At 34.5% G+C, this 21,066-nt stretch overlaps 3 protein-coding genes across 8 annotated transcripts in view; 2 read left to right on the forward strand and 1 right to left on the reverse strand.

Moving 5' to 3' along the window:
* LOC143911076 (uncharacterized) overlaps positions 1-4,018 on the forward strand; it is a 34,577-nt gene extending 30,559 nt beyond the window's left edge. For all 6 annotated transcript variants that reach the window (XM_077429801.1, XM_077429802.1, XM_077429806.1 and 3 more), the window contains 2 exons: positions 59-1,362; positions 1,664-4,018. In XM_077429801.1, coding sequence (XP_077285927.1) covers positions 59-1,362; positions 1,664-1,666 — 1,307 coding nt within the window. In that variant the 3' untranslated portion in view covers positions 1,667-4,018. The remainder of the gene's footprint in view (positions 1-58; positions 1,363-1,663) is intronic.
* The window catches only part of Acat2 (Acetyl-CoA acetyltransferase 2), a 55,522-nt gene extending 38,611 nt beyond the window's left edge, over positions 1-16,911 (reverse strand). The window contains exon 1 of the mRNA XM_077429827.1: positions 16,697-16,911. The gene's annotated coding sequence lies outside the window, so the exon portion shown is untranslated. The remainder of the gene's footprint in view (positions 1-16,696) is intronic.
* LOC143911068 (uncharacterized) lies at positions 1,711-20,536 on the forward strand. The gene is made up of 10 exons (XM_077429793.1): positions 1,711-4,018; positions 16,131-16,343; positions 16,749-16,839; positions 16,987-17,128; positions 17,216-17,299; positions 17,846-17,935; positions 18,245-18,441; positions 18,535-18,696; positions 18,778-18,927; positions 19,002-20,536. The coding sequence occupies exons 1-10, from the start codon at positions 2,866-2,868 to the stop codon at positions 19,180-19,182; spliced, it is 2,463 nt and encodes an 820-aa protein (XP_077285919.1). The 5' UTR covers positions 1,711-2,865; the 3' UTR covers positions 19,183-20,536.
* Positions 20,537-21,066: the final 530 nt, after the last annotated feature.

The following is a 21,066-nucleotide window of genomic DNA, read 5'->3' on the forward strand; positions in this document are numbered from 1 at the left end:
ATTGATTTCATTCTTATCGTTTCTTTTCTTTTAATTTATGTTGGGCGACTGACAACAGGAAAAAGAAATCCAAATCAAGAAATTTTTGTATCGCCCTGTCCGGATTCGGTTAAATCGGCATGCGAAAGTTCGTTTAAAGATATTCCACAGGCAAACTTAATCAACAGCTTAATCAAAATAAACGAAGAAGGACCTGTAAATCATCCCAAACAAAAAGTCTACAATGAACTTACGGAATCATTCGATACACCAAACTCTAGTACTTTGAGTGTTGCCAACATTTCCTCCGTGATACAGAATACCGATTCATTCGAAATAGGTGAAGATCCTCTCAGCCTTCCCGATGATGTTCCACTGCAGTTTCAGATTGCTAACAAATCCTCTTGCAATTCGTCGAATTCTGAAAATTCTGGAAAGTCCACCACTTCTATAGATAGTTTAAACAAATCGGCGAATTTTGATCAAACATTTTCCGTTGATTCCATTGATAATGAACCAAACGATACCTCAAGTTTGTACAGTAGTCATGATCGGGAGTCGTCAGTCGAGGTTATAAAAGAAGATTCGAATTCCGAAGACCAGCTTGATCTTGATGCCACGTTTAAAGCTGGGATCGATAATTCAAATAATGAAAGAAATCCAAATGATTCTTATTGCGATAATTCATTCGTAAACGCATTCACTAAGCTATCAGTGAGTCCTACATGCTATGCTGCGCCAAAAAAGTCGATATCGAATGAGGCTTTAAATTTTGATAACACTCAAGATACAATTGAAAATGATCTTGATTCCGGTTTTCCTGACAGGTGTCGCAGAGACTCCGGAGCATCAATTTTTGTTATCAGCTCTGTAGGTATCGATTCTTCTAATGATATAACCCAGAACACAAAGACAGAAGTTGTAAATGAAAAAGAAGAAGCAGATATAAAATGCGACACTTTAAAAACAAATATTAATATTGAAGAAACTACAAAACAGGAGACTTCAGCATCTAATAGTGCTACGAAAAATGAGATAGTTAATTTTGAAAATAAATGTGTCAGTGAGAATCTCCGAAAAATAGTTAATGAAGTAAATGAAACGCCAGTTCAAAGTTCCGTTGTAGAAATTCTTCCTGAATCTTTATTAAACTCTGATAATAAAGTAACAATTAATAATTCATCCAGCGTTACAACCACTCTGAATGAATCTCAAAGTTATGCCGATCAAATAGTTGCGATAAATGAAACGTCAGTTCAAAGTACTGTTGTGGAAAATCTTTCTGAGTCTTCATTGAACCCTGAAAATGTAACAATTAATAATCCAATCAACGTTACAACCAATTTAAATGAATCTCAAAGTTATGCCGATCTAATAGTTCCAGTAAATGAAGTGAATGAAACGCCAGTTCAAAGTACTGTTGTAGATAAACTTTCTGAATCTTCATTGAACCCTGATAATAAAGTAACAATTAATAATTCAACCAGTGTTGCAACCAATCTGAATGAATCCCAAAGTCATGTCGATGAAATAGTTGTAGCAAATGAAACGCCAGTTCAAAGTACTGCCGTAGAAAATCTTTCTGATTCTTCATTGAACCCTGATAATGTAACAATTAATAATCCAATCAATGTTACAACCAATTTAAATGAATCTCAAAATTATGCCGATCTAATAGTTCCAGTAAATGAAGTGAATGAAACGCCAGTTCAAAGTACTGTTGTAGATAAACTTTCTGAATCTTCATTGAACCCTGATAATAAAGTAACAATTAATAATTCAACCAGTGTTGCAACCAATCTGAATGAATCCCAAAGTCATGTCGATGAAATAGTTGTAGCAAATGAAACGCCAGTTCAAAGTACTGCCGTAGAAAATCTTTCTGATTCTTCATTGAACCCTGATAATGTAACAATTAATAATCCAATCAATGTTACAACCAATTTAAATGAATCTCAAAATTATGCCGATCTAATAGTTCCAGTAAATGAAGTGAATGAAACGCCAGTTCAAAGTACTGTTGTAGATAAACTTTCTGAATCTTCATTGAACCTTGATAATAAAGTAACAATTAATAATTCAACCAGTGTTGCAACCAATCTGAATGAATACCAAAGTCATGTCGATGAAATAGTTGTAGCAAATGAAACGCCAGTTCAAAGTACTGCCGTAGAAAATCTTTCTGACTCTTCATTGAACCCTGATAATAAAATTACAATTAATAATCCAATCAGCATTACTACCAATCCGAATGAATCTCAAAGTCATGTTGATGAAATAGTTGTAGCAAATGAATCGCCAGTTCAAATTACTACTGTAGAAAATCTTTCTGAATCTTCATTGAACCCTGATAATAATGTAACAATTATTAATTCAACCAGCGCTACAACCACTCTGAATGAATCTCAAAGTCATGCTGATCAAATAGTTGTAGATAAAGAAAACCCGCCTTTGTATAAATTAGGCATTGAAATAACAAATGTAAAAAATGAACATGTAATCAATAGTCTTGTTGAACAATCGAAGGAGTCTGTTATTGCTATCAATGATACGATTATCGATGATGTGCAAAAACCATTCAAGGAAATCATCGAAAATAATTTTGTATTGCAACAAAGCCTAAATGAAATAGCAGTGGATCCAGAAAGCTTTTTGGAGAATATCACAAATGAAGATTTAAATGGAAGCACTGATGATGAATTGAAAGAATTCACCGAATTGGAAAAATATTCTGAAATATCGCACGTTGATAAATTGCCTGGTAATCCAGTTAATGTAGGAATTGCCATTACTAATGAATTTTCTGAAAAAACGCCATCAATCCCAAATATACAGAACGATATTGCGTCGGATAGTAATGTAAATAATTCTACATTCTGTGAGCCTATGGATTGTTCTGATTCCTATTTTATTCCTGAAAAGACACAGATTAACTCGGATGTGCCAAAACAAATAGTCAAAGATTCCACACCAATACGAACTACAATTGTGAATTATGATGATTTTAACGTTGACCAAAATCCATTTGCTTCCCGCATGAAATTGCGTAATTCTCAAGATAGAGATCCGATCCCAGACAAAAAGGAAGATTTAACTGAATCAATCAACTTCAGTTCGGAAAATCCATTTGTTTCTAAAAGTAAATTGCGCAACTCTGTTGAGAGAGATTTTAGCCCTAACTCAACACTTACAGATGTTAAAAACAATAATTCATTCGTAATTGATTCTCAACAAACTGCTACTAAAAAACCGACTACACCTCCATCTAATGGTCTTTCAACTAATGGCAACGGTAATAATAAGAATGATGAATGTAAGGTTGTAACCGACATCGCAATTAATAATACGGCTCAAATTACTAAACCGATATCTGATTCCATCGATGTAATTAGAAACTCAAGTAATTTGTCAGCCAAGAATCCTGGTGCTTCTTCTGTGGAGAAATATCCAACTGTAGTAGTGGAACAACCAAATAACAAATTGCCAAATGACACTTGCGTCAATAATAACAAACAGAAGGATAATTCTATAAATATGGATGACAGAATATTAACTAGTGATTCTAAAACAAACACCACCACTTTAAATGATTCAAACAATCGTCAAGAAAATGCCAAAGTTCAGCCGCATGATTTGATTGACGATTGGAAGATCGGGTCGCAGGAAAAGATGGACGCTTCTCAAAATCTGAAACCAGCGAAGGAGCACATAGATGTACTGAAACTTGCTGAAATAGAAATGGAGAGGATCGCTACGAAAGTCAGCAATTTCAATTCGCCCATTGTTTCACTTCAGAACAAAAGAGTCGATGTATTGAACAAGAATTCTAAAGCCAACTTGTCTCCCATGTCCAAGTCGGGCGATCTTATGGGGTTGTCTCCCGTGTCTCACACAAACAAGGGCACGTCAGAGTTTGTACCACCGGCACAGAATCTCACTAACGATTTCTTAACCGGCAGAGAATTTCTCACCGATTATAATGATATTGCCGATGAGTTGATGGATATGGACGATGATGATTTTAAAACGCCTGCAGAATGTGAGTTTATTTATTTTTTTTGTACTTTTTTTTTGATATCATTTTTTTTTTGTTTCTTTTATTTTGGTTAAAGATGGGTTGTTATTTTGTAACACTGTAGCTTTAGTGTCAGTTTGCTTATGTGACTAACATCGTTTGGTTTATTTTGTCCGAGATGGTAACATGTGTGTATTTAATACTTGTCAGAGTCGTGTTAATGATTTTTGATGATTATTTTCTAGTCTATCAAATGTCATAATGCGATTTGTTTATTATTACTTATGATTATGATACCTTACGCATGTAAGGAGATTTTTGTTCATATTTTAAGATTATTATTTGTATTGTATTACATTCACAATACATATGTACTTAAACGTCCATATATAAGGTTCAAGGTTTGAGGATACACACGTTTAGCAACATGTGCATGACATCCGCTTTTATGCTGAAGCTTTTTAGTACTGCGATTTTAAGAAAGTATTACTGCTAATGACGTCGCTTAAATTCTTTACCGATTGCAACATTTTAGATTTCTTTTTCGTTATCTCTCTGTTTCGGTGAAATTTTGTGATGTTTCTATCTGTGTTTGTATTTGTATATATGTATGTATGTAGGTATGTAAATATAATCGTTTCCTAAAGTTTCCGCTATCGCGTTCCCTTTATTTATATTGTAATATTGTATTTGTTATACGATAAATTTTAATATTTTGTTGTTACTTAGAATTGAAAATTCATTTCTTTTTAATCAAGTTTTTACAGTATGTACGCTCGCCTTGCGTCACGTTTGCAATTACCGCAAAGTGTGCTGTCAATCTTTTTTCTATTGCAAGTTTCCAAAGTGTTAAAACTGGTTTCTTCAATATCGAATTCTGTTTGAATTTCGTACTAAAAGTCGTTATGATGGTGCGAAAAATATAACACTGAAATTTCGGAAACTCAATATATGGATGTTTTAAAGTTATTTAATAATACAATAGATATAAGTGGCGATGAATATTATGCACATATGTATGTATGTACATATGTACTTTGAACTACATATTTCAAATATGAATCTGCTCAATTTTCGATATTAGTATAATAATATGAAACAATGCATATTTTATTGTAATCAAATGGGTTGGAGCAGTACTGAATTGATAAATAGTTTTTTTTTTTATACTTATTTAATTTGCTATTTTTTAGTATTTTTTAATATTATATAATATTAATAATATGCACCGAGAATTAAAATTTGACTTTTGAAATTATTAAGTAATTAAATTTGTTACAAATAATGTTAATGTTATTCTATAATAGATAGGAATATTTTGAATGATACGATTCCAACTGTACATATGTCACAGTTGAAGTCGAATCTTCCAGTTGAAATATATTTTGACTAGTTCCATTTAACCTGGTAGTAATTACCGTTATAGTTGAAGTTTATTTTCAGTTGTAATATATTTGCACTAGTTAGAATATATTCAGTGATTCAAATGGTGAATTATATTTTAGTGAATAACTTCATCTCGAGGATGTAATGAATACTCCGATGCTTTCAACCACTTCCTTAATACGATTCGCAGAATCTAGGCTTTCAATGCGACCTGATTTTGATATATTTTATTCACAATACTGCTTTTCGTGAAAACGTAACTCGACTGGTAAGTTGAGTTGGAAAGTCACATTTTATTTATCATTACCATAATTCGTAATACCTAGCAAATATTAACGCATTATTGAATTCTACAGCATTCGCAAAAACATCAAAAATCTCAAAACTTGAATTTGGGCGTGTAGAGCTATAATTTATTAGTTGATTCGAATATGAATCAACTAAAACGCCATATGGAATAGTATATTAAAAATGAAAATACAATTCGACTATAAGGGGTCTACATCACGGCATCGAAAGTCGAAAGATCGAAAAAGCAAATATCGGAAAGCAAAGATCGAAAATCGAAAGATCGAAAAGAATGTATGCATGGTAAACGGTACTATGTATATATAATATCGGTCTCCGTGACGAGCCGGAATGCTAAATTACCGAAAACGCAAATATCGGAAAGCAAAGATCGAAAATCGAAAGATCTTAAGTCGAAAGATAAAAAAAAGGGTGCATGGAAAACGGTACATACTCACTTAATTTGCGCGAGCAGGATACAACAGGAACAATAGGAACAGGCTTTTCCTCCCGTATTAATGTGCGCGCGCAGAATACGGGAGGAAAAGCCTGTTCCTCTTGTATCCTGCTCGCGCAAATTAAGTGAGGCTGTACGACGGGGAGAGAGAGGTTTACCGCACGCCACTGATATATATATATATATATATATATATATATATATATATATATATATATATACAGTGGCGGACTGGGACTGAAATCAGTACATGCCAGGAGTCAAAGGGGGCCCACCCAGGGTTAAAAAAATTTGTCCCCCCCCCCCCCCATATAACAAAATTTTCTTCTTCCCATCACGCTAAAAATCAAGGATAAAAAAAAATTCAAAAATGGGAATAAACAAATTTAAGTACAAGAAAAATGGCAAAAGCAAAATAGATCCATAAATTACATTGTAAATTTCGTTTTAACCCTTGTCCTAGGTAAATAGAATGCATCATAAAAGAATGCGGCATAAAAGCGGTTTTTACTTTAGGTATAAAACAATCGGGGACGTCATTTCAGCTTTTTCTTGGGAGGGGCAGGCAAAGATTGGTCAAATTGAAAAATTTTCAATAAATCTTGTTTAAAAATGGAAAATATTCTTTGCATACACCTTATTGAGTTTTAAAATATGAAAAAAATAAGCTTATTTTAGAAAAAATAATTATAAAAAAATATTATTTAAAAAGCGAAAAAAGCGCCGCAGGCGAAAATTTTTTTCTATGTACATACATATGTACGTAATAACAATAGAAAAAGTTTTGAGATCATGCAAAAATTCGAACTCATAATCGATCGCTGATCACGTTTACATAATATAGAAAAATGTGTATGGCTCTGTGTGACTTATTATTATTTATATTAAATAACTAAAACTTGTTTTGAACCGAATTCGTTACACATGAAGTTTAAATCCATCTCATTCGTTGTTTTGTGAGAGAATGGACGTCTGCAAATAAAATAAAATAGGAGAAATAAAATCATTTGTGATTTAACCGATTCAGTAAAATATTAATTTAAAACCTTTCTTGAAATCAAAAAATATACGAACTTTCGGAAAAATAAGCGTTACACATTGTTTTTGAGACAAAATAAAGTAAAGGGGACCTTTCTAACGATTCGCTCCATAGGATGAACAATTTTTAAGAATTTTACCCAAGGCATACCACTTAAAAACCAAAATATACTTGTTATATTTTGTCCTACACATCCATACACATCCTATATAATTAAATGTTATTATGAAGTAAATTTAAATCGCTGGTTGATGATGAATCGTCCTATCAAAATTGTTTTAAGCAATTCAGTTTATATTATTCACAGAAATTTGTTTATTCCCATTTTTATTTCAGTATGTAGTTGTTACATAGGTATTGGTATATACATATACACAACCTTAAGGTTGGAAATGGGCCCGGCAAAAGGGCCCACGAAAATGTTGAAACTTACATTTCGAGCCTAATAAAAAAAAGTTAACCGATCCTTGGGCTGTTAAAGCAGGTATTAATTGTTTGTGTATATCGTAAGAAATTCGTTTTGTTAAAATACCCAAACTTTAGGTCCCAAAGTGCAATATCCTATAAATTTTTACACACGTGAAATAGTTAAAAAGTTATTTAATTTTACTGAGGGCCCCTATTTTCTAACAGATAGTGGGGCCCACATGCCATCGGGCATGTTCGCTTGTATGGCCAGTCCGCCACTGTATATATATATATATATATATATATATATTTCGATTTTTCGACTATTCGATGCGGTGACGGTCACCGGGAAAAACCACTTTCAAATATCTCGCCCCAATTTTTTGGTTATCAATTAGATATTTTGGATTCCTTCGTCGGTTGCATTGTCGAGTTTGATATATAATATTGTATTTATTACACCATTCTGCGATAATGAACACTGATTGTGCTATCAGTGACTTCTGACAGTGTCCACTGAGTCACACTGCTTGAGCACCACTGCTTCGTAGTAATCGCGACCGGTTGTCGTCGAGTGTGAGTCAGTCAGTCGGTTAGACGAGCCGAGGTGGCTCGCCCGTGCACTCTGTTGCCACAACACTTTGTCGGCAATTCTTCGTGGATTGGCTCGAGAGCTGCGAACGAACTCGACAAACGGTACTTGACGGTGACCCAGTAGTGTGACGTATTCTGACCATCGATCGCACGTGTAGTTATAAACAAGGCACACCTGTGCCTCCCCCAACACGTGCTCCAATCGAATGTTAACACGACCCGGAGGATTCGACTCCTTCCTCGTTCAGGTGTTCAGTGCTTTGTTCAAGTGACACAGTTCTTCGAGAGTGAGTAGTAATAGTGAGCTGGCTGCTGCTGCTGCTGCTACTGCCGCTACCGCCACTTTGTGTGACCCAGTTCGTTTTTATTATTATCATCTTACGTACAGATTTGACGTTTGACGTGTCGTCTCGTCGGGTTTTGAAGTTGGCGCCTAATCTTCGTTGTTGGGTTCTATTTGTGGAGAATGTGCTCCCGATTTGGAAGTCATCGTATTGTTGCATTTTCACACCGCATCCCAGACATACTTCTCTTTTTGGGATTTTATGTGTATTGCTCATGCGCTGTGGAATTTCCATGAGTCGTCTCGTGCTTCGTCTTCTCGTTCATTCATTTCGTTGATTGGGATCATGCGTTCAAAAGTCTGTCTGGATTGGTGTGGTTGTTCGTATGTGCGATTCTTTACTTGGACTTGTGTCGTGTCTTATTATCAGATTTGCATGCGATTCAATATTCGTATTGTACGATTGTTGTGATGATTCTGATCTGTTGGGCGATACTATTATACATAGTGCTTCTTCAAATAAATCGCTATGAATGGATGCGTTACGTTCAATTAAATTGTGTATATAAATTGCTGACAATTATTAATTGGAGATCGCCTTAATTGGAAAAGTTTATGTAAACGTATGAAAAAAAAGAAAAGAAAATGGATCACGTCCGTTTTAATAATGCGACATGCTTCAGCCTACATTTTATATATACACGCTTGGCGATTTGTGAAAAGGTTCATGAAGTTGATGATTCTTATGTCAATATTGTCATCGACCGTGTGCTTCAACTTTCTAACGATCATATGATGCGAAGTTTTCTCATTGACACGTTTGGATTAGCTCAATCGGTGAAATTGCGATGTTCATGCAATGCGGATTATAATTATTAATTTCTATTATAGCTCGCTTTAGTCATTGCGCCATTGGAGGCGACTGCGTCATACATAAGCTTCATTCTAGGCGTGTTCGCCATTTAAAAATAGACCCTGAATGTGTATAGCATAGTGCAAAATGTGTATTTTTTACGGACGAATTGTGGGAAAACTTGGAACCAATTCAAAAGCCGTTCTACTTTTAATGGATTCTATCGAATTTCTGGCAGAATTAAAACGATATTGCTTTTCGTGTAGGACTTGGGTTCGGACGAAGCGTAGGTGCTCCAATTTCCTGTTAATTAATGTATGTATGTATGAATGTATATAAGCGTAAGCATTGTATCGTCGTCGCAATCGTTGTAACAGACCCGCATATCTGAGTTGTGTTATCATGTCCAGCTCTTTGGCCCCGATTGAGCAACGCCCCTTTAGTCACCAGTGTAATGACAAGAGCTCGCGGCCTCCGTTTCCACTTAAAAAATTTAATGTATGAACGTATGTAATAAAAAAAATGTAACAAAAAACGAAAGTACTGATGCTGCTGCATTCGAGTCGTGGGTGGATCGGTTCTATGTACATAAGTGGAATCTCTCGGTTTGAACTCTCGAAGAGTGCTTGACCGACGTGTCTGTCTGCACACACACGTGTGTGTCTTATAATTCTTTTCTCAATTGACCCTTTGGATGCGTAGATTAGTGCATAGTTGAAATTGGTCGGATGTTTTATTTTTTTAAGTGGGTTTAGAAATTATTGTGTCAAGAATTCACTTCTGTTTTCATTATCCTTCGTTGATCCTATTTGGTATGCGTTGAAATAAATTATCCTCTTGTTGGTATTTTGTTTTTTCTTTTCCTATTCATATTAGATTATTTGTTCACTGTCGATTCTCTGATCGTCCTATCTCTCAGTTACTGCTATGGAATAAAAGTACGAGTGGAAATATTCTCTTTATGTTTGAATGTATTCGCTTAGTAGTATTTTAAATATAAAATTGGGTTTTGTTTATGCAAAGATGTGGCAATATTATTTATATCTGAGCGTTTTCGACATTTATATCAAATTCTCAATGATAATGGCGATTGTTTATAATATTTATATATTGTACGTGTACAAATATTGTTATCGCACGAGTGAAAGCGATTGGAATTTATATTATACTAGCTGTATTACCCGGCTTCGCTCAGTATTTATAATATAAACCGCTTAAACATGACTAAGCTAATAGTAAACATTTAATTATAAAAAAAAAATTTTTTTTTTTAAAAATTAAAAAAAAAAACAATTTTTTTTGCCTTCTAGGGCTTCGCCCTCGGCGCCCCCCTGAGCCTTTGCCTTCTAGGGCTTCGCCCCTCCACGCCCCCATGAGCAATTGCCGTTTAGGGCTTCGCCCCCATGATCAGTTGCCTTTTAGGGCTTCGCCCCTCCGCGCCCCCATGATTAAATGCCGTCTAGGGCTTCGCCCCCCTTAGTTAATGCCTTTTAGGACTTCGCCCCTCCGCGCCCCCATGATTGAATGCCGTCTAGGGCTTCGCCCCCATGATCAGTTGCCTTTTAGGGCTTCGCCCCACCGCGCCCCAATGATTAAATGCCGTCTAGGGCTTCGCCCCCCTTAGTTAATGCCTTTTAGGGCTTCGCCCCTCCGCGCCCCCAAGATTAATTGCCGTTTAGTATTTTCATTTTCAATACTATATATATATACTATATAATACGTATATGTATTTTCAATACGTTTTGACCTTTTAATAGACATTCAGAGACGTATCATATTTGACATTACATACTTATAAATATCAGTTTGCAGGAATGTCTGACATTTGACATTCGAAACTAAATTACAGATTTGATCAAATACGTTTAATCATAGCGCATAATCTAGTTTGAAAGTGTTATTGAAATTTAATAATATTTATGTATGCAATCACTCGCAGCCAACTGCACAAAAGCTGTATAGTTTTCTAGGTATCTTCCTACATATTTATTCATCAAGCCTAGGTATTTGTGTAACCTTTCATCGGCAATTATTGGAGAAAGTCTGCAACAATTACGCCGAGTATAATCTCGGCTTTTCCAAGCTGCTGAGGATACTCCTACCATCAGATAGCTCTAGTAGCAGTACACACCCGGCCAGCTTTTGAGCTTATTGCCTTCGGTGTACAATGCGATCGTTTCGATTAACCGGTATTTTGATGAATCATTCATTAGCTCGTATTATGATGGGGGTTTTTTTTTTCGTATAAAACGATTTTATCATCTGATTAACTGGTCCCGTTATGGACGTTTGTTGTGCGGATTAACTTTTTTTTTGTTGTTTTCACCGACCGTGCATTTCTTTTACTTCTACTTTTTTATTGTGGTACAGCGCCGGCGATATCGTTTTATAAGGTACCGCTAACTCGTCCATTACTGGTCGGATAGCCCCGAGTATAGAAAGCTGTTTTGACCGATGGGTTCATCGGTCCCTCTCGAAACGTCAGAATCGATAACGAAGAGGAGACAGACGCATTTGAAAGTGGGATTATTGGTTGGTTGGTTTTTTTTAATCGAATTCCAAGATCAAGTTCTCCGATCTTGTGTGCGCGTGTGCGTGTGGAGTCTGGTTTTCTATCGTTCAGTGGGTTCTCTCTAGGTTTTTGTTCTATGTATGTTGGGTTTTTAATCGACTATATGGACTATTTGACATTGAATGTACGTATACGCGATCGTGCAAGCGCGGTTGACCGTGTAGAAATGTCGACACTTCCTTATACAGTCGTTCTTCTCGAGTTTCTTATATGGAATATTCGATGTCATTGTGCCGTGCCATATGTGCTTCTCGCTGGAGTATGGCAAAGTTTCAGACATTTTTTTTCCAACCATTTCGGCCGTTGCCAGTCCAATTTGCGAATGCCATTCGTGTGTGTATTAGTATTCTAATACGCAAATATGCTTTCTTAAGAAAATTTGGTGTACACTCAAAATGAATATGAAGTCTTATAAATGATTTGTTTTGTTACTTAGCGATGAATTGATTTTTGTGTTGTTTTCTTTTGTGTGAGGTGGTTTGTGGTTCGAATTGCATTTTGAATATAAATATAATACAGAATTGCTAACGGAAGTGTCGTAGCGTGCACTCTTTTGTAAGCGTTTGTGATTACGTATACGTAGATATGTATATACACATTTGAATTGTATTTAGAGTTCGCAGCGGTGAGTGAAAATTAAGTTTTACGCCAATTTTGCAATTTTCAGCGAACAGACAGTATGATGACATTCGTCTTTGTTCCATTCATTGTCCGTTTGCTCTCGAGACGAGAGTTTAATGCGTCTTGATTGGCCAACCTCCTACATTCTCGACGGTTATTATCTCGACATCGTCATTTGGTCATATGTTTGCTTATGATTCTTTTTAATGTTTCCCAGATGGTACATGCCTATCGTAGGTTTTTTTTTATATTTCTTGAAAATTTTCCCTCACACATAATCGAATTTTAAATGAGATTTTTATGTACTATTATGATTCGTTTCGCCTAATATGCTCACGCATTCCGAAGGCTATCTGTTTTAAGTTTTTTTTTTTTTTGTAAATTTAGGCCACGTTTTGTTATCGGCGACCTTCGTCTACCCATACGCGTTGCACTTGTGCACTCTTGCAGTGAATATTGTGTCATTGTATTGAGAAAAGTTTTGAAAATACGAATGAACTGCACTTTTTTACTAACCTCTTCTTATTTATACGTATATGTACTTATTATAACCTTTTTTTTTTGCTCTAGAGAAATAAAGAAAATTTTGGAGACGGTTGAGAAGCCCTGCCATATAAACTAATTCAATGTAATCTGCAGTTCATACGCTTAGAAAGTATTTTTTTTTCAATTTAAATAAGTAAATATTGGATACGGCTAAGAACCCCTAACATTTAAACTAATTCAATGACATCTTAAAATGATATTCAATGAGTCACAATGACATTCGCTTAAAATGTAATTGTTCAATTTAAATAAGAATATGTTGGTGCGGTTGAAAACACCTGTAATTTATTCTAATTTAATAACATCCGCGATCTATACGATAAAAAGTACCATATATGTACATCGATAAATATAATACAATTAAAAGTTACTTTTTCCATTAAAATAAGAAAATTTAGGATTTTTGAACATTTTGTCGCTTGAACATTATTTCCGTGGACATTTTGTCGCGTGAACATTTTGTCGCGGGTACATTTTGTCAGTGCACTAATTTTCGGGTACATTTTGTCGTTGAACCTTTTGGACTTGCACCAATTGTCGCGTCCCCAGTGAAAATACGTACTCTTGACTTTTGATTTGAACAGGATGACTACTTAGAGAGATTTGAAAGCTGAAAAGTACTACAAATGGAAGATAAAATACCCGACTATAGATTCCAATATTCATTTTGAACAGGAAATTGACAGATTTATAGACATCGACCGAACAACACCAAGATATAGAAAAATCGCGCGATTTAAAAAACACATATCTCTGAATCTCGAGCCAATCAACATTTTTTATTACCAGTTTCGTGTTTACTGGCCTATAAGAAAAGTCATCTCGTCTCTGAACCATTTTTCGTGTCGAACAGTGTAATCAGTAGAGGTAGGATAGTCACAGTGCTATCCATTGTTCCATTGTTGTAAATCCTTTGTAAAAAAGGTTCGGCAAACCTTTAACAATGCATTTACAACATTTGAACAATATACAGCCCCCTCAGGGTCCGGGCTTTACTGATTATACACAAAACATGAGTTGAAAACATTGTGCGACAACCCCTGCCGTTCAACTCTTCCACTGCGGAAGCTGTTATAGCAGCTCCGTCATATGTAGATGTTCCTCTTCCTAATTCGTCGAACAAAACTAAAGAATTGATTTCAGTGCGCCTCGATATAATGACAACGCTCATTGGCGTGTGTAGTATGTATGTAATTCAATAACAGCGCGTAACTGGACCGGTCGCCTGGCGCAGTTAAATTCGATCGGTTAAGTTAGTTAGTCGGGTAGTGGAACGATCTCGTAAATAGTTTACGCGTCTTTACTGTTATAGATCGTAACGTTTGTTTTTTGTGTATATTATACTCGAAATTAAACAAGCTTTCACGTTTCACGCGCACCAGGCCGATCTGCACGAAACCACTCGCATCCGGCTCACGTAGAATTTTTAACCCTTTATTTGTTTTGGCTTTTGAATATTCATATGCTAGTTTTTTCGATTTTGATCTGCTACATGTTTAAATTTGTATTTTTTTTTCTTTTACTTTATTTTTTGTTGCGATCGATCGAGTTATTGACCCACGCAACGGCCTAATATTTATTCGGTATGAGCTTTGTAATAAATAACGAACACCCACGCTCGATTTCGCGGTTTATTTTTGTGTTTTTCAAGCGGCGGTAGTCTTTCCTTTGTGTGAGTGTGTGTGTGTGTGTGTGTGTGTGTGTGTGTGTGAATGGAGATAAATGGTTATTGGATTGAGCCGTGTACATTGTCGAATTTCGTTTCAATATCATGTGAATTTTGTCTCTTTTGTCTTGCCTCCATTTCAAGTGTTTCTGCGGCAATCACTCGTCTGGCTTCGTTCGATTGCACTGTAGGGCTTTCAAACAGTTCAGTGACTTATCGTTCTCTTTGTTTATATGTTGATATTTTACAATGCTTTTTGCTTTGTACATTCGATGTATGATGAGTTTGGTTTTCGTCACAGCTCTGGGCCGCGGTCCATCTCGATTCGCGAGAGATGTGTTGTTGATTTGATTATTTCAGGTGAATTAATTAACACCGTTCGTTAATTGTTTCCGTTGTGTTTATACGAGTCGAATCGGGCACAGGTGAAAATGTGTTGCCGCGCGCACGTGCCGTTTTGATTTATCGCATGTCAAACCGTGGGACGTGGAAATGTCTGCTGCGATTGGATTTTCGTGTGTGCGATTTATAATATGTTACACTTTTGCACTTGTTATCTATTCCACGGTTTCTGTTCGCTCGGTTGGGCACGTTTTTGTGTGTCGAAATGCACAAACGGGCAATTTAGTATGTGTAACTTTGTGCAATTTTAATTATTTAATACGTACATCGGTGATACGGTCGCGTTCACGCGTTTCAACATTTTTTTCCGTCGTACAATGCATATATGTATGTATGTATGTGTACATTGTTTTATGTTTCGGTTTTAGAACATACCTCAGTGCCCAGTGGTTGGCGTATAATGTAACAATTGAGGGGTCGCGAGTTCGAGCCCCGGTCCAGGTGACCGGTGTTGCTGGCCAAATTTTGGATATATGTGACTCCAGGTCGATCGTTTCCTATCAGAGTTTGCCAATTTATCTCATTTCATTGTTGGAACTGTAATTATTAAATCTGTCGTGCAATTGCACAATCTCCTGTGAAATAACTAAATATATTTCACCGATTCTGCCGTTATGACTATCAAATTTGTCGGTCATTTGATCAATTATGCCAGGCCGATAACTGACACACAGCTGATGTGTCGCGTGTTCGATCTCAACATTGATATTAATCGGAAGATCTATCTCTGTACATATAAGACAAAAAATATTGAAAAATAGTAAGAAAGGAAATGAAAAATAATAAAAATGAAAGAAAATGTAATACAGTGGGTTATATAAGGGTTGACAGTATTTTTTTTACAAAACTCTTTTTTTTAATTCTTCAGATTTTGGAAAACTCTGATTAAATTTATGTGTCTTTTAGATAGCATTTTGATTTAATTATGGTTTATAAATGTTGATTGGTAAAATTTTTATTTCACTGTTTCATATTGAAGAGTATTTTCATTGTGATTAATGTTATTTTTAATTCTTTTCAGTATTTAAAGATCCGGCCGCCTTTGATTTCCTATTGACTTGTGGAAATTCTGGATCTAACGGCAAAGGAGCCCCGGCTCGTGATTTTGGCAAAGAAAGTCTATTTGTGAAGTTTGACCCACTAGTCGGTTTGCCGACCGGTGTGCGTCCTGGAAGAGAAACAGAAACAGTACAATTGCAATCTGATATTTCAACCGCTTCGCACAAAATTGATGGTGAGTGCTAAACATATCACATTGCCAAGTCTAAAAATAAATAATATAATAAATTGCTATTATTAATGTTGTTAAATACTGTATAAAATAATAAAACTAATCACTAGCGTAATTCATGCTTATGCTAATGTATAATATTTCAAATAATAATATGACTACATTTGATACCATTAATTTGAGTAATGTATTGTAATTTTCGAGCTTGTCCGTACCAGAATTGCTCATTTGAATAAACCTAGATATATTTTGCCGAAATGGAATTGTATAGAGTTACATTGAGCACGTGTCGGTTTCAATTATGAGTCGCATATTGATCTGTTTCATTATTGCCGATCGCTTCTGGCGTGTCATACCGTAGTGGCGTTTTTATTATAATTCGTTTTTGTCATCATTATCTCATTGCAGAGGATGTAAGTACTGCTAGTGGACTAGCAGAGAGTTGCAGTTCCGATTCAAGTGTGAGTGCAATCAATTACGACCAAGGAAAGACATTGAGGTGAATTATTTTACTATTGCAATCATAAAAATTTATCGGTGCACTTGCACTGAAGCCTCGTAGACTGTTTGTATCGGTCTTTTGGTGTCACACCTTTTTGAATATAAATAACAACGCGTGTATGTGTGTTTATTCACTTGTTTTCAGTACGATGTCATCCGTGGAGCAAAGTCTTGGCGTTCTATCTTTGCAGACACAGAGCAGCCAGCCATTGATCGCGAGCGTGCCCGCGATTCCACACAGCATTAATTCAAATGTCAATTTGCAAACGATCGAAAAGCCGACACAGGTGAGAGGAGCCGTTGTCTTCTACGTGTATTTGGCGATGGTTTCGCGTTGTTCGTTCCAAGTTCTGAAAATTTTGCTTGAATTTTAGGTAGTGTCACCTGCCAAGAGTTTGAGGCAACAATATCAACCTTGCACCCCTCCACAGTCGCAACCTGTGTCGAAAAATAACCTGGTACGTTGGTATTAGCCGAATCTTAACGAAGATTTTGTATGTATATAACACCGAGTGGAGTATTTTAGAGGACCTGTGTAATTTTTCAAATGGACATATCTTATTTTCACACATTCGAATGTTGGTCCCCGTCCTGTACCTGCAATTTGTTTATCAATAATGCACATTTTTTTCACCGAGTGTGTGGCTGTGTGTGAGAGAGTAGTGCGCATGTTTATTAACACATGCGTGCATAAATCTACACAATATTACATATGTACATTCATTTTCGCATTGTTGAAGTTCAAGTCTTTCAATCGTTTATGTTGTATAAAATTTAATTTTAATTTAGTATTATTAATCACAACATTATTTTCTAAATTTTTAACTTCATAACATACTCTAAAATTGGATTTGGATATTTATTAAAAAATATTAAAATGATTAGTTTGTTTTTGAATATCATATATGTATGTATATTATATTCTATTAATTCTTCGGTGTTGGTCATTTTTTTTTTTAAATATCTTAAGTTTGCATGTATTGTCATAGTGCTTCATATTTCAGCCTGTTTCACCGGCTATTGCTGTAATAGATCGTTTGATCAACTTAGGACTTAATTCGCCACCACCTCCTCCTCCTGTAATCCAACCAAAGGTAACGTGTTATAAAGGTTATGATGTAAATATTTCACATTCACAATTTTCTTATTTTGATTATACTAAAAATAAAATGAAACTAATTTTAACATATTCACAATAACTCTTTTTTTTTTAATCACCGCGTTTTACTTTTTGTAAATTTTTTCATCACTTTTTTGGTTTTGGATTTTATTACTTTCACAATATTTAGTAGTATTAATTATAATGGAAATTAATGGTGAATATTTTTAATCGCAAAGAAATGAATTCTCTTATTTAATTCTGAACTATTTGTTGCTTATGTATGAATTTTTCTATTTTAAAGCCTGAACCAGAAATGGATCCTCAATTATTAAATGAATTACACTCAGTTCGAGAAATGTTAGGTAATCAAGAACAAGAATTGAAACAAGCTAATGAGCGTATAGCAAGTTTGCAGCAACAATTGTCTGAAGGTTCCGAAAGGGAACAATCCCTAATAGAACGTGTTAATGAAAAAAATAGAAATCATAGGCAAATGAGGTTAGTAAAATGATTTAATGTAAGTATAATTAATAGTTATTTATGTAATTGTAATTATACATGATACTGATTTTATTTACAAACTGATTATAGTGTTGTGATGGAAGAATACGAAAAGACAATGTCACAATTAATTGGTGAACGAGAGGTCGAAAAGAGACAGTGGCTTGAAGAACGAGCTACGTTAGTGAGTGAGAGAGACGATGCCAGCAAACATTTAGGGAGTATTGAACACTCCTTCAACGACATTCATGCGTAAGTTTTTGTCCAGTAATAAAAATGTAATGTGATAAAGTCAAAGATTTTCGCTTTAACATACATAATTTGTGTTTATAGGAAATATGAACGTTGTAAGACTGTGATACAAACATATAAAACTAATGAAGAGATTCTCAAACAGACCGTTGCTAGAAACGAAGAGAATTTGAAGAAACAAGTGGAACGTTACGAACAATTAAGACAACACGCTATGATCCAGCTTGACAAGTATGATATATTTTATTAGTATCGAATATTATTTCTCTGTTTCCGTCCATATATTATGTATATTATAATTATAGGGCGAGTCTGGAGATTGATGGCGTAAGAAAGTCGAGTCAGGCTGAAATCATTAAACTTCAAGCTATGCTGAAGAAATCTGAAATTCAAATTTCCTCATTGCAAGAGAGTTTGACACAAAAAACTAAAAACTGTGAAGAATTGACGTCTATATGTGATGAGCTTATTAATAAAGTGGGTTAAAATATGTTTAAATCTCAGATGAAATTTTTTGTTTTGAGGATTTCGTTAATATACCTTTAGTGGTCGTTTCAGGACATAAAGTTTATTTATATTTATTATTTAATAAATTCGTATTATATTTTCTTTGTATTAGAAAAAAAAGTGATTGAAATCAGACATACACATACATTTGTGTACTAGAATAAATGCTACAATAAATGAATATATTTTCCAATTTTTGCCATTAGCGCATTATTTTTTGTATATAGGTATTTTGTTTGTAATATGTATTAATCTCTGACTACACAGTCAGTTAAAAAAAAAAACTTAAAAAAGAAAGTGACTAAAGAAACATACTTAAAAATTGATTATAATTTTTATTATAGAAATACCATATTCTCTACGTATTTTTAATATTTGAGATTGAATAGTAAGTGAAGTCCGTAACTATTACATTTCGTTGAATTTTTTCATCTTTGCCGATCTATATTTTTTTTATAATGTATAAAAATTGGAATCAAAATATATTTACATTGTCTATTGATTCTTAAATATAATGATTACACATCTGCCAATAATGATATGAATCAATATATTTTTGCATGCTGATTTACTTAATAAATTTTATTTTAATTCTTTTGTGGCTGTATATTGTATAATAGTTGCTTTAAATTAAAATACAATTGTTTTGAATTATGTATACATAGTTCTCGATGCACAGATCTATTTCTAATATGTACACAACTAATAACCATAACTGCAGGTTTATTAGTTTTATATGAAGAATACATTTGTGTTTCTTTCTACATTTGACATTCTATCTGATGAATGAGTATGCCTTATCTTTGCATTGCAATATTAAAAACCTCATGTATAAAGCCTTTGAGTATTTCTATCCTACGTTATATTTTTGTATTGTACTCGTAATATCAAGAGTTAACGTTATCGAAATATTATATTTTGCATATGCGATAAATTAAAAACAATTAATTTTTATTAAATATATATTAAAAAAGTAGCTTGTTGAAAATCATCGGAATTTTATAACATTTGCCTGTTGCTTATACATTCCCTTGTGTTTATTATTGTGCAAAAATTGGAACTACAAAAAAAAATCCCATTTACATTATATTTTTAAAATATGTACAGTATATTGGCGAAGATTTTAATGGGAATATTTACTAATCACAAAAATTGCAAATTCTAAACCTGTATTTTTGTTTCAAGATATATTTTTGGATATGTAAGGATTAGTAAATACGTAATTATGCAAAATTTGATTACAACTGCCTGAGTATTTATATTTTGAGTTGCCATATGTGATGAGAAAATTTATGTAGCATATAGCACCATAAAATAAAAAAAGATTTTGTATAAAAGAGAAATTCTTGTTTCATTTTTTCTTTCTTAAATTTGGAAATCAATAATGAAATAATTCTGTTTTTAGCATATATGTACATACATACCAGTGACGTGCCGTGAAAATCTCTGTTTTTATCGTACAGATTTATTTACGAGTGCTTGAGCATGATACAAGAAGACTGAGATGAAGGCTGAGTGATAAAAACGGGGAGATTTCTACGGCACGCCACTGGTACATACATATATTCAATCATTACATCAGATAAAGCTGGGCGTGTCGATTGCATCAACTACTTTCTGTTGTGAAATCACCATAGACGGACGACTAGGCCAAATCGGTGTATGAGTGCATGTGTATATTCAAATATGGGACTAATGTTTCACCGGTATTCATCACTATCATTATAGGAAGAAACTTAGCAAAATCCATTTACAACCCAATGCGGTGGCAGTCACTGTAAGGAAAGTCGAAAGATGGAAAAAATTAAAATCGATTCGTCGACTCGATTCGTCGATTCTGTGTTTCAAGCCACTCGATCGTAT

The sequence above is a fragment of the Arctopsyche grandis genome, chromosome 4 (genome assembly GCF_051622035.1).
Source record: "Arctopsyche grandis isolate Sample6627 chromosome 4, ASM5162203v2, whole genome shotgun sequence".
NCBI classification, from domain to species: domain Eukaryota; kingdom Metazoa; phylum Arthropoda; class Insecta; order Trichoptera; family Hydropsychidae; genus Arctopsyche; species Arctopsyche grandis.